We start from the raw sequence: 14,682 nt of genomic DNA on the forward strand, positions 1-14,682 counted from the left end.
ATGCAATAGGAGGAAGAACTTTTTGTTATGCTGCACCGAGACTCTTCAACAACCTTCCACTTGATGTCAAGAATAGCAAAAATGTGGCAGCTTTCAAGAAAAACCTGAAGACTTATCTCTTTGGAAAGTGATATAATAGTGATCAGAAAACTATTAAGCCTGAATACAAATGCTAGCGAATACTGAAAAGATACAGAGCAAAATATAAACTGGAAAGAAATTATTTTCACACATCAATGCCTGCCTGAACAGACTCATAGTGTCTGATGGAGGACGAGAAATAAACCCCTAAAAGTAAGTAAAGTAAAAAGCCTAGGCCTTAAAGGACACACTGCCCACTAGACCAGACGGACGGTTGGGGGCGACCCCTAGCGGGGGGACTACTGGTTGCTCGCTGGCCCAGAAAACCACTCCGATAAGGACCTAAACAAGCCTAGGCCTTAAAGAACACTTGGCCCACTATACCATTCGGTCGCTGGGCGGCAACCAGTAGCCAGGGACTACTGGTTGCTCGCTGGCCCAGAAAACAACTGCAATAAGGACGTAAACAAGCCTAGGCCTTAAAGAACACTTGGCCCACTAGACCAGATGGACGCTGGAGGGCAACTAGTAGCCAGGGAACTACTGGTTACTCGCTGGCCAAGAAAACAACTCCGATAAGGACCTAAACAAGCCTAGGCCTTAAAGAACATGTGGCCCACTAGACCAGACGGACGCTGGGGGGCAACCAGTAGCCGGGGGACTACTGGTTGCTCGCTGGCCCAGAGAACAACTCCAATAAGGACCTAAACAAGCCTAGGCCTTAAAGGACACTTGGCCCACTAGACCAGGCGGACGCTGGGGGCCAACCAGTAGATGGGGGACTACTGGTTTCTCGCTGGCCCAGAAAACAACTCCGATAAGGACCTAAACAAGCCTAGTCCTTGAAGAACACTTGGCCCACTATACCAGATGGATACTGGGGGGCAACAAGTAGCGGGGGGACTATTGGTTGCTCGCTGGCCCAGAAAACAACTCCGACAAGGACCTAAACAAGCCTAGGCCTTAAGAGGGGCGGCCGGCTAATACCATTTTTTAAGGACAGGACTTTAATATTCATACCACTTAATAAGGTGACTTGGGACATCTCCAAACTGCATATGATTTTTGCCTCTGACCTTCGGTTTTGTGATGCCAGGGTGATTTATCCCGAAAATAACCATTTTTCAAATTCTATATCCTCCCTTGATATTTAATATTAAGACCTAGGATTACTACCTACCGTATGTATAGACCTGATGTAGACCTCCAATCAAATGAGGAGTTTTTTTTCTAGAAGTCATTTTTTTGCTAGATATGAATTTTTCAATATGGTAAAAAAATAAACCCTATAAATCAGGAGAAAAAAAAAAGACGAAAAAAAAATTGGAAATAAGGGCATCATTTGATTGTTCTATAATGTCTTTCTGAGTTATATACCAAATTCCAATGTTATACCTTTAAAACTAAGTGAGAAGATAGATTTTGAAGGTCAATAAGTATAGTTTTGAGATACTGGCGTTCAAAGTTTTCCTTCGTATTTCTATAAAGACAATGTTAATAAATAATGATTACTATGAATGTATATTTCATTTTTGTATCTTAATAAACCAAAACTATTTTATTTATCAATTTAATCATAAATGATGATCCCTTTGCTCATATATCGTAGCCTGGGGCACTGCTTGAGGCAAGATGGGGCACTCCTTCCCACGCAACTCTCTCTCTCTCCCCTTCACTGACTCTACTTATTACAGCGAATTTTCTTCTTCTGTATGTTAGCGAGATGTTTTCCTTGTGTTTTCCTCTTTGACATGATGAAATTCTTGCCAAAACAAAGATGAACAAACGTAGATGCAAGAGAATATCAGAGGTGAAACTTGAAGGTGTACTCTTTTTACAAAGACAATTTAATAAATCATGATTATTATGAATTTTATATTCCATTTTGGGTATTAAAAAAACAAAACTATGTTATTTATCATAAATGAAGATCTCTTTGCTCAAAGATCGTAGCCTTGGGCACGGTGTGACGTGTACTGTCAGGCAAGACGGGGGCGTTACTATGCAACCCTCCCCTCTCTCTTCACTAACTAGCGTATATTATGATATTCTGTAATAATACTTGAGCGAGATGTTTTCCTTGTCTTTTCCTCATTGGCATGATGAAATTCTTGCCGAAACATACAAACATACGTAAAAGCAAGCGAATGCAGAGGTAAAACTCGAACGTGAGGTTTGTGATCGCACTGAATCATGACTGGACTTGGTAGCTGAGCTGAAGTCTCCCTTCTCGACTCTGGGAATGTTTACAGATGCCATTTCTCCCAATTGAAATTACGATAATAGAAGAAATATTGCATTTTCTTGTATGGATCAATGCTTTAGGCTTATTGCGTTACGTTAACTAATTACCCTGTAACTACGAAAGTAAGAGGAATTTTGACTAAATATTTCGTATAAATATTCTCAATTGCCATATGAAGCTCCATGAATTTTTTCATGACTGCATTTTTTGCCCTATACCCCCATATATAAGGGTTCCGGCCGGCCCCCTTAAGAACACTTGGCCCACTAGACCAGACGGACGCTGGGGTGTAACCAGTAGCCGGGGGACTACTGGTTGCTCGCTGGCCCTGAAAACAACTCCGAAAAGGACCTAAACAAGCCTTACCCTTGAAGAAAACTTGGCCCACTAGACCAAACGGTTGTTGGGGGCCAACCAGCAGCCGGGGGACTACTGGTTGCTCGCTGGCCCAGAAAACAACTCTGATAAGGCCCAAAACAAGCCTATGCCGTGAAGAACACTCGGCCACTAGACCAGAGGAACGCTGGGTGGCAACCAGTAGCCAGGGGACTACTGATTGCTCGCTGGCCCAGAAAACAACTCTGATATGGACCAAAACAAGCCTAGGCCTTAAAGGACACTTGGCCCACTAGACCAAACGGAGGCTGGGGGCAACCAGTAGCCAGGGGACTACTGGTTGCTCGCTGGCCCAGAAAACAACTCTGATAAGGACCTAAAAAAGCCTAAGCCTTAAAGAACACTTGGCCCACTAGACCAGATGGACGCTGGGGGCAACCAATAGCAGGGAGACTGGCTTCTCTTTGGATCAGAAGAAGACTGAAAAGGATCTAAACAAGCCTAGGTCATGAAAAACACTTGGCCCACTAGTCCTAACAGACGCTGGGGGGCAACCGGTATCCGGGGGACTACTGGTTGCTCTCTGGCCCAGAAAAAGACTGAAAAAGACCTAAACTTAGATCATGAAGTACATTTGGCCCACTAGTTCTGACAGATGCTGGGGGGAAACCAGTAGCCGGGGGACTACTGGTTGCTCTCTGGCCCAGAAAAAGACTCCGAAAAGGACCTAAACAAGCCTAGGTCATGAAAAACACGTGCCCCACTAGACCAGACGGACGCTGGGGGCCAACCAGTAGCCGAGGGAATACTGGTTGCTCACTGGCCCAGAAAAAGACTCCGAAAAAGACCTAAACAAGCTTAAGTCATGAATAACACTTGCGCCACTAGAACTAACAGTCGCTGGGCGGCAACCAGTAGCTGTGGGACTATTGGTTGCTCTCTGGCTCCGAAAAAGACTCCGAAAAGGACTTAAGCAAGCCTAGGTCATGAAGAACACTTGGCCCACTAGATCTGACAGACGTTAGGGGGCAACCAGAAGCCGGGGTACTACTGGTTGCTCTCTGGCCCAGAAAACAACTCCGTCAATGACTTAAAAAAGCCTAGGTCATGAAGAACACTTGGCCCACTATACCAGACGGACGCTGGGGGGCAACCAGTAGCCAGGGGACTACTGGTTGCTATCTGGCCTAGAAAACACCTCCGAAAAGGACCTAAATAAAACTAGGCCATGAAGAACACTTGGACCAATAGACCAGACAGACGCAGGGGGGCAACCAGTACCCGGGGGAATACAGGTTGCTTTCTGGCCCAGAAAAAGACTCCGGAAAGGACCTAAACAAGCCTATGTCATGAAGAACGCTTTGCCTACTGGACCAGACAGATGGACGCTGGGGGGCAACCCATAGCCGGGGGACTACTGGTTGCTCTCTGGCCCAGAAAAGACTCCAATAAGGACCTAAAAAAGCCTAGGCCTTGAAGAAAACTTGCCCTACTAGACCAGATGGACGCTGGAAGGCAACCAGAATCCAGAGGACTAATGGTCGTTCTGTGGCCCAGAAGAAGAGTCTGAAAAGGACTTAAACAAGCCAAGGCCTTAAAGAAAACTTAGCCCAATAGACCAGGCGGACGCTGGGGGGCAACCAGTAGCCGGGGGACTACTGGTTATTCTCTACCCCAGAAGACGACTCCGAAAAAGACCTAAACAAGACTAGGCCTTGAAGAAAACTTGGCCCACTAGACCAGACAGACGCTAGGGGGCAACCAGTAGCCGGGGGACTATTGGTTGCTCTCTAGCCCAGAAAAGAAAAGGCATTTAACTTACAGGTTTTTACGCCACGCCAGAGGTTGCCACAGTAGTACATGCAAGTATTCAGCCCATTATGCTTTGCATAACCCATATTTTGCATATATGAAAGGCATTTAACTTACGGGTTTTTACGCCGCGCCAGAGGTTGCCACTTAAGTATATGCAAGTATTCAACCCATTATGCATTGCATAACCCATATTTTGCATATATGAAAGGCATTGAACTTATGGGATTTTATGCCGCGCCAGAGGTTGCCACAGTAGTATATGCAAGTATTGAGCCCATTATGCATTGCATAACCCATATTTTGCATATATGATAGGCATTGAACTTACGGGTTTTTACGCCGCGCCAGAGGTTGCCACAGAAGTATATGCAAGTATTGAGCCCACTATGCATTGCATAACCCATATTTTGCATATATGAAAGGCATTGAACTTACTGGTTTTTACGCCACACCAGAGGTTTCCATAGAAGTATATGCAAGTATTGAGCCCATTATGCATTGCATAACCCATAGTTTTGCATATATGAAATGGCATTGAACTTACGGGTTTTTTCACGCCACGCTAGAGGTTGCCACAGTTGTATATGCAAGTATTTAACCCATTATGCATTGCATAACCCATATTTTGCATATATGAAAGGCATTGAACTTACGGGTTTTTACGCCACGCCAGAGGTTGCCACAGAAGTATATGCAAGTATTGAGCCCATTATGCATTGCATAACCCATATTTTGCATATAAGAAAGGCATTGAACTTACAGGTTTTTACGCCACGCTAGAGGTTGCCACAGTAGTATATGCAAGTATTCAACCCATTATGCATTGCATAAACCATATTTTGCATATATGAAAGGCATTGAACTTACGGGTTTTTACGCCGCGCCAGAGGTTGCCACAGTAGTATATGCAAGTATTGAGCCCATATTGCATTGCATAACCCATATTTTGCATATATGAAAGGCATTGAACTTACGGATTTTTACAACGTGCCAGAGGTTCCCACAGTAGTATATGCAAGTATTGAGCCCATTATGCATTGCATAACCCATATTTTACAAATATGGAAGGCATTGAACTTACGGGTTTTTACGCCGCGCCAGAGGTTGCCACAGTAGTATATGCAAGTATTGAGCCCATTATGCATTGCATAACCCATATTTTGCATATATGGAAGGTATTGAACTTACGGGTTTTTACGCCGCGCCAGAGGTTGCCACAGTAGTATATGCAAGTATTGAGCCCATTATGCATTGCATAACCCATATTTTGCATATATGGAAGGCATTGAACTTACGGGTTTTTACGCTGCGCCAGAGGTTGCCACAGTAGTATATGCAAGTATTGAGCCCATTATGCATTGCATAACCCATATTTTGCATATATGGAAGGCATTGAACTTACGGGTTTTTATGCTGCGCCAGAGGTTGCCACAGTAGTATATGCAAGTATTGAGCCCATTATGCATTGCATAATCCATATTTTGCATATATGAAAGGCATTGAACTTACGGGTTTTTACGCCGCGCCAGAGGTTGCCACAGTAGTATATGCAAGTATTGAGCCCATTATGCATTGCATAACCCATATTTTGCATATATGAAAGGCATTGAACTTACGGGTTTTTACGCCGCGCCAGAGATTGCCACAGTAGTATATGCAAGTATTGAGCCCATTATGTATTGCATAACCCATATTTTGCATATATGAAAGGCATTGAACTTACTGGTTTTTACGCCGTGCCATAGGTTGCCACAGTAGTATATGCAAGTATTGAGCCCATTATGCATTGCATAACCTATATTTTGCATATATGGAAGGCATTGAACTTACGGGTTTTTACGCCGCGCCAGAGGTTGCCACAGTAGTATATGCAAGTATTGAGCCCATTATGCATTGCATAACCCATATTTTGCATATATGGAAGGCATTGAACTTACGGTTTTTACGCCGCGCCAGAGGTTGCCACAGTAGTATATGCAAGTATTGAGCCCATTATGCATTGCATAACCCATATTTTGCATATATGAAAGGCATTGAACTTACGGGTTTTTACTCCGCGCCAGAGGTTGCCACAGTAGTATATGCAAGTATTGAGCCCATCATGCATTGCATAACCCAAATTATGCATATATGGAAGGCATTGAACTTACGGATTTTTACGCCGCGCCAGAGGTAGCCACAGTAGTATGTATATGCAAGTATTGAGCCCATTATGCATTGCATAACCCATATTTTGCGTATATGAAAGGCATTGAACTTACGGGTTTTTACGCCGCGCCAGAGGTTGCCACAGTAGTAAATGCAAGTATTGAGCCCATTATGCATTGCATAACCAATACTATGCATATATGGAAGGGCATTGAACTTAGGTTTTTACGCCGCGCCAGAGGTTTGCCACAGTAGTATATGCAAGTATTGAGCCCATTATGCATTGCATAACCCATACTTTGCATATATGGAAGGCATTGAACTTACGGGTTTTTACGCTGCGCCAGAGGTTGCCACAGTAGTATATGCAAATATTGAGCCCATTATGCATTGCATAACCCATATTTTGCATATATGGAAGGCATTGAACTTACGGGTTTTTTACACCGCGCCAGAGGTTGCCACAGTAGTATATGCAAACATTGAGCCCCTTATGCATTGCATAACCCATATTTTGCATATATGGAAGGCATTGAACTTACGGGTTTTTATGCTGCGCCAGAGGTTGCCACAGTAGTATATGCAAGTATTGAGCCCATTATGCATTGCATAACCCATATTTTGCATATATGAAAGGCATTGAACTTAAGGGTTTTTTACGCCGTGCCAGAGGTTGCCACAGTAATATGTATATGCAAGTATTGAGCCCATTATGCATTGCATAACCATATTTTGCATATGAAAGGCATTGAACTTACGGGTTTTTCACGCCGCGCAGAAGGTTGCCACAGTAGTATATGCAAAGTATTGAGCCCATTATGCATTGCATAACCCATACTTTGCATATAGTGGAAAGGCATTGAACTTACGGGTTTTTACGCCGCGCCAGAAGTTGCCACAGTAGTATATGCAATTATTGAACCATTATGCATTGCATAACCCATACTTGCATATATGGAAGGGCATTGACTTACGGGCATTTTTACGCCGCGCCAGAGGTTGCCCAGTAGTATATGCCAAGTATTGAGCCCATTATGCATTGCATAACCCATACTTTGCATATATGGAAGGCATTGAAACTTACGGGTTTTTTTTATGCCGCGCCAGAGGTTGCCACAGTAGTAGTATATGCAAGTATTGAGCCCATTATGCATGCATAACCCATACTTTGCATATAGGAAGGCATTGAACTTACGGGTTTCACGCTGCGCCAGAGGTCGCCACAGTCGTATATGCAAGTATTGAGCCCATTATGCATTGCCTTAACCCATTCTTGCATATATGAAAGTCATTGGAACGTACGGGTTTTTACGCCATGACAGAGGTTGCCACAGTAGATATGCAAGTATTGAGCCATTATGCATTGCATAGATACCCATTATTTGCATATATGGAAGGCATGAACTTACGGGTTTTACGCCGCGCCAGAGGTAGCACAGTAGTGTATGCAAGTATTGAGCCCATTATGCATGACAATACCCATATTTTACATATATGGAAGGCAATGAACTTACGGGTTTTTACGCCGGCAAAGGTTGCCACAAGTAGTATATGCAAGTATTGAGCCCATATGGCATTGCATAACCATATTTTGAATATATGGAATTCATTGAACTTCACAGGTTTTTACGCCGCGCCAGGGTTTGCCACGTAGGATATGCAAGTATTGAGCCCATTTAAGCATTGAATAACCCCATATTTGCATATATGGAAGGCATTGAACTTACAGGTTTTACGCCGGCCAGAGGTGCCACAGTAGTGTATGCAAAGTATGAGCCCATTATGCATGAGATAACCCATATTATACATATATGGAAGGCACGAAACCTTACAGGGTTTTACGCCGGACGCCAAAGGTTGCCACAGTGAGTAGTATATGCAAGTATTGAGCCCATTATGCATTGATAACCATATTTGCATATATGAAGGGATTGAACTACGGGTGGGTTTTTACGCCACGCCAGAGGTTGCCACAGTAGTATATGCAAGTATTGAGCCCATTATGCATTGCATAACCCATATTTTGCATATATGGAAAGCATTGAACTTACGGGTTTTTTACACCGCGCCAGAGGTTGCCACAGTAGTATATGCAAGTATTGAGCCCTTATGCATTGGCTAACCCATATTTTGCATATATGGAAGGCATTGAACTTACTGGATTTTACACCGCGCCAGAGGGTTGCCACAGTAGTATTGCAAACAAAATTGAGCCCATTATGCATTGCATAACCATATTTTGCACATATGGAAGGCATTGAACTTACGGTTTTTACGCCGCGCCAGAGGTGCAGTAGTATATGAAAGTATTGAGCCCATTATGCATTGCAATAAACCCATTATTTTGCATATATGGAAGGCATTGAACTTACTGGTTTTTACGCCGCACCAGAGGTTGCCACAGTAGTATGTATATGCAAGTATTGAGCCCATTATGCATTCCATAACCCATATTTTGCATATATGAAAGGCATTGAACTTACGGGTTTTTTACGCCGCGCCAGAGGTTGCCACAGTAGTTATATGCAAGTATTGAGCCCATTATGCATTGCAATAACCCATACTTTTGCATATTATGGAAGCATTGAACTTACGGGTTTTTTACGGCCGCGCCAGAGGTTGCCACAGTAGTATATGCAACCCGTATTGAGCCCATTATTTGCATTGCATAACCCCATATTTTGCATATATGGAAAGCATTGAACTTACGGGTTGTTTTTACGCCGCGCCAGAGGTTGCCACATTAGTATATGCAAACATTGAGCCCATTATGCATTGCTAAACCCATATTTTGCATATATGGAAGGCATGAAACTTACGGTTTTTTTACACCGCGCCAGAGTTGCCCACAGTTATAGTATATGCCATTGCGCCCATTATGCATTGCATAACCTATTTTGCAATTATGTAAAGGCATTGAAACTTACGGGTTTTTGACGCCGCTGCCAGAGGTTTGCCACAGTAGTAATATGCAAAGTATTGAGTCCCATTATGCATTGCATACCCATAATTTTGCTAATTAAAGGCATTGAAGCCCTTACTGGTTTTTTACGCCGTGGGGCGCCAGAGGTTGCGCCTAAACCCAGTAAGTATGTATATTTTGGCAAAGTTTGACCATTATGCAATGCATTACCCATAAATTTTGGCTATATTGAAAATGCATTGAAATTAATTACGGGTTTTTACGCTGCGCCAGAGGTTGCCACAGTAGTATATGCAAGTATTGAGCCCCATTATGCATTGCATAAAACCCATACTTTGCATATATGGAAGGCATTGAACTTACAGGTTTTTACGCCGCGCCAGAGGTTGCCACAGTAGTATATGCAAGTATTGAGCCATGCATTGCATAACCCATACTTATGCATATATGGAAGGCATTGAACTTACGGGTACGCCACCAGAGGTTGCAGTAGTATATGCAAGTATTGAGCCCATTATGCATTGATAACCCATACTTTGCTATATTGGAAGGGCATTGAACCTTACGGTTTTTACGCGCGCCAGAGGTTCCACAGTAGTATTATGCAAGTATTGAGCCCATTATGCATTGCATAACCCATATTTGCATATGGAAGGCATTGACTTACGGTTTTTACGCGCGCCAGAGGTTGCCACAGTAGTATATCAAGTATTGAGCCCATTATGCATTGCAATACCCGACTTTGCAATTATGGAAGGCATTGAACTTACGGGTTTTTACGCCGCGCCAGAGGTTGCCACGGTAGTATATGCAAGTATTGAGCCAATTATGCATTGCCTAACCCATACTTTGCATATATGGAAGGCATTGAACTTACGGGTTTTACGCTGCGCCAGAGGTTGCCACAGTAGTATATGCAAGTATTGAGCCCATTATGCATTGCATAACCCATACTTTGCATATATGGATGGCATTGAACTTACGGGTTTTTACGCCGCGCCAGAGGTTGCCACAGTAGTATATGCAAGTATTGAGCCCATTAAGCATTGCATAACCTATATTTTGCATATATGAAAGGCATTGAACTTACGGGTAATTACGCTGCGCCAGAGGTTGCCACAGTAGTATATGTAAGTATTCAGCCCATTATGCATTGCATAACCCATATTTTGCATATATAAAAGGCATTGAACTTGCGCCCTCTGGTGGCCTTCTGTTGGCCTTCTGGTGGCCTTCTAGTTCTCTGAACAGCTTTTGGCTCTCGAACTGAGAGCTTCATCTTCCTGCCTCCGAACAGCTTTTGGCTCTCAAGCTGAGAGCTCTTCCTCCAGCCTCCAAACTGCTGTTGGCTCTCAAGCTGAGAGCTTGTCCTCCTACCTCCAAATAGCTTTTTGCTCTCATACCGAGAGCTTGTCCTCCTACCTCCATAAAATTCTTCCTTTGACTCTCACCAGGCGAGTTTGTTCGTTCCTTGAGACAGTGCCTTCGCTGACGAGTTGGGGGAACTCGGCAGCCAATGCTTTCCTCCTCAGTGAACGATGAATATCCTGAAGATCTTTATTCATCTCCGTGAAGAACATCTTCCACAATGTTCTTGAGGCCCTCCCATTGTTTCTCGTAATCCTCGTTTTTCTCCCGCTGTGCATTCCAGTACTCCTTACGTTGTTTCTCTTCTGTCTCACGGGCCTTCTCACAGGGGTCTTCCTCACTCCCCGTGTCTTTCCTTCCTATTGTTCCTCCTGTGCACTTCTCTCTCTTTCCTTCTTCAATCATAACGTCTCCATGTTCCAGCGCAATGTGTTCTAGCTGGAAATTCCTCTGAGCAGTCCCATGTAGAAACATCATCAACATGTATTTGTCATGTTCCCTCAAAGCCTCCTCCTGTGTTCTTAGCTGCTCCCTGAGACGTTTTTCTTCTCTCATTCTATTCTGCTCCTGTAGCTGAATCTCTTCTTTCAGCATATCGCAGTCCTTGAGAAGTCGCTGCACTTCCAGCTGGGCTTTACTCTCCTTCTTCTTCAAACAGATGAGGTCTTCTTGTTTAGATTCCAGCAAGCGTTCCAGGCTCTGTTCTTGACGCAGAGCGCTTTCCAAGTTATCCTGGAGTTCCTCCAGGCATTCACGCTGCTTCTCTGTTTCCTTTTCCTTTTGCCTCAGTCTCTCCTGATGTTGCCTTCTTATTTCAGTCTCTTCTTCTTCCTTTTCTTTAGCTAACAGATGGTTTTTATTCCTCTGTTCTTCTAAATCTTCTTTGATTTTCCTCTCCCTTTCTTCTGCGTCCTTTAGCAACGTCTGCAGCTCCATTGCATAATGGAGAGCTAGGTCTAGTTTATCCTCGAATTCTTGTTGTTCACACCTTGACTGTTCTTCTTTAGTGAGGAACTCTTCGATTTGAAGGTTCCTCTTCTGGAGTTCTTCTTCTAAGGTCGTTAGAGAAGCCTCAATCTCCTTCTCTTTTTCCTTTGCTCCTTCCAACAACTTTTCAGTGTCTTTCCAGTGATGAAGGACATCTTGCAGAATGGTGTCCTTCTGTTCTAAAGATTCTTCCAGTAACATTATTTCTAGCTCCTTTCCTTCTAACTCTTCTTTACTCATTGCATTTTCTCTTCCTAGTTCGGCCACCCAGTTCTTCATCGCTTGAAGCTCATCTCCTAATATCTGCTGAATGTTAACATTCTCCGCTTCAGTGATCCTCAGCTTTTCTCTGAGAGTCGAGTTATCATCCTCAACTTCCTTTACTCGTCTCTTTATTATTTCATGCTGGTCTTGACCTTCCTCTAATTCTTTAGTTTTAAAGGCGAGGGATTCTTTCAGAAGGTGGACTTCCTTCTCTTTCTCAGCTAAAACGTTCCTCAACTCTTCAGTCATCATACAGAACTCTTCGTTCTCCAAGTCAAGTAACTCATTAGTATTTTCACTTTCCTTTAATTTCAGGCTGAGTTCTGTTTCCTTCTGTGAGGTGGCCTCCAGCTCTCTCTCTTTTTCAGCTATCTCCTGCTGGAAGAGCCGTCTCATCTCGCTCTCCTCCTCGTTTCTCCTCTTGAGGAAGAGGTCTTTTTCCTGCAGGTGGTTCTCCAGGGAGTTTATTTTCGACATCTGGTCTTTCTTTGTCCTTTCCGTCGTTTCCAGCTGATCTCGAGCCAATCTTAAATCCTGTTCCAACAGGCACTTTTCACCTCTGAATTGTTCATCTTGTTGGAGGAGGTTGACGATTTTTTCGTCTCTCTTATTTATTTCCTTTTCGAAATGACTTTTCATTTCCTTGCCGTCGTTTTCTTTCTTTTCAAGCAGCAGATCTCTCTCCAGTAGCTGCTTTCGGAGCAGTTCGATCTCCTGCTGAGCATCTTTCCAGAGGTGTTCCATTTGTGTTACGGCGACTTCACAATTATCCAAGTCCTCTTCTCGGCTCATCTCTTCATCCGTTTCGGTGCTCAGTTCATCTTCGGTGTCGTCAATTTCCTTTATTTCGAGGCTGTCTACCAGCCTAGCCTCGTCGTCCATTTCGGGTTCTAAGTCGTCATCATTGTCCAGGTCGGTATCTTCTTCATCTTCCAATTCCAGGCTGTCTTCGTCGTCGTCAATTTCGGTGTCCAGGTCGTCATCATTGTCCAAGTCTGCATCATCCTCACTGTCGTTACTGCGTTCCGTTTCCATGCTGTCTTCTAGCGAAACGATTTCTTCCGGGTCGTCAACTCGGGATCCTTTAATCTGGTAACAACAGAAAGCAGCGAGCGCCAAGCCCGCCAACAGTGCCATCCCAGGGATGGCGAGAGCAAAGCGAGACGCATCAATGCTGCTGGGTTGTTCCTCAAAGATTTCAGGATTCCGAGAAACCGCTATATCATAAGATGATATTATATCATGTACGCCAACATTAATCTGTTGAGAACCAAACAATGTTACACAGTCCTCACAGATTGAAGCGTACATGTCACAGCACAAGAAATAAAGCACTAGTAGCAAAAAGCAGTAAGTGGTAATCATGATGTATGAAGCGTTATACCCGTAGACTCTCGCTGTCTCCATACTTAGTTTTTCAAACGGACGTTGGATTCTGGCTCTGAAGACGTTCGTTCCTGGAGCCAACAGTCTTCATTCCAGGGAAGACTCCGGAAGGGGCTTCACGGCTTGGCTCCGAGGGATTCTTCCTCTTCATCGTTGCTGTTCTGACGAAAGATCTCCAGATCCTCGACCAGCTCCTGCAGTACTTCGGGAGGATCGAGGTCTGTCGAAGGAATCACCGGTAATCTTCTTCGACTCTTCACCATATTACAAATTGAATTTTATGAAGTCCAATATCCTCCTGAGATTATCTACACGAGTCTCTCTGTTTTTAGATAAATTGACCAAAAGTTTGCTGATGTTCTATTCCTTATTATTGATCCTGTTTTGTTCAAGTTGACATAATATTTCGTAGAAATTTTCTGTTTTTTTTTTTTTTTTTTTTTTTTTTTTTGCTTTAATTTTCACGTTTTGGTTAAAACCTTTATCATTAGTAGTAGTAATAATACCAAAAATTATGATGATGATGATGATTATTATTAGTAGTAGTATTATTATTAGTGGTAGAAGCAGTAGTAATAATATCATATCTATATTTTTTCTTATCATTTTTAATAATATAACTTTGGTGGTAATAGTAATATTATTATTATTATTATTAATTAGAGTTGTAGTAGTAACAGTAGGAGTAATTTCACAGTATTCAAAATTATTATTATCACTATTATCATGGTGTTATGTTGAAGATTCGGTAATGAGAGGAAAAATAGCAATACAATTATCATAAAATTACGTTGTAGAAGTGATAGATAGATTAAATATAAGTAATCATAATGGTAGTTGTAGGTGATCTCATCCCTATCAGGGTTATCTGCATGAAATTATATATATATATATATATATATGACTGGTAAAAATGTTCTGTAACAACAGAATTCCATCTAATAAAAGGAGCCCATAAAAACACCAAAATGTAGAGAGAAAAGTACTATATTTCAGAGACTGCAGTCTCTCTCTTCAGGTATATGAATGAGAAAAGTTTACAGAAAAGGTGGTATTTATCGGACATCGTCGACGCAGTGTTCATTCAACCAACGCTTAAGAAGATTTAAGGAAAATTATCAGCGGGGGT

At 42.9% G+C, this 14,682-nt stretch overlaps 1 protein-coding gene across 1 annotated transcript; it reads right to left on the minus strand.

Moving 5' to 3' along the window:
* Window positions 1-11,105: 11,105 nt before the first annotated feature.
* Window positions 11,106-13,574, minus strand: LOC135218959 (trichohyalin-like). The gene has a single exon (XM_064255397.1). The coding sequence runs from the start codon at window positions 13,572-13,574 to the stop codon at window positions 11,106-11,108; it is 2,469 nt and encodes an 822-aa protein (XP_064111467.1).
* Between the last annotated feature and the right edge of the window lie 1,108 nt (window positions 13,575-14,682).

This window comes from Macrobrachium nipponense, chromosome 1, assembly GCF_015104395.2.
Source record: "Macrobrachium nipponense isolate FS-2020 chromosome 1, ASM1510439v2, whole genome shotgun sequence".
In the NCBI taxonomy this organism is placed as follows: Eukaryota; Metazoa; Arthropoda; class Malacostraca; order Decapoda; family Palaemonidae; genus Macrobrachium; species Macrobrachium nipponense.

Excerpts from the sequence above, each read along its gene's own strand:
- LOC135218959 (XM_064255397.1), bottom strand. The coding sequence starts at position 13,574 with ATGGAGACAGCGAGAGTCTACGGGTATAACGCTTCATACATCATGATT.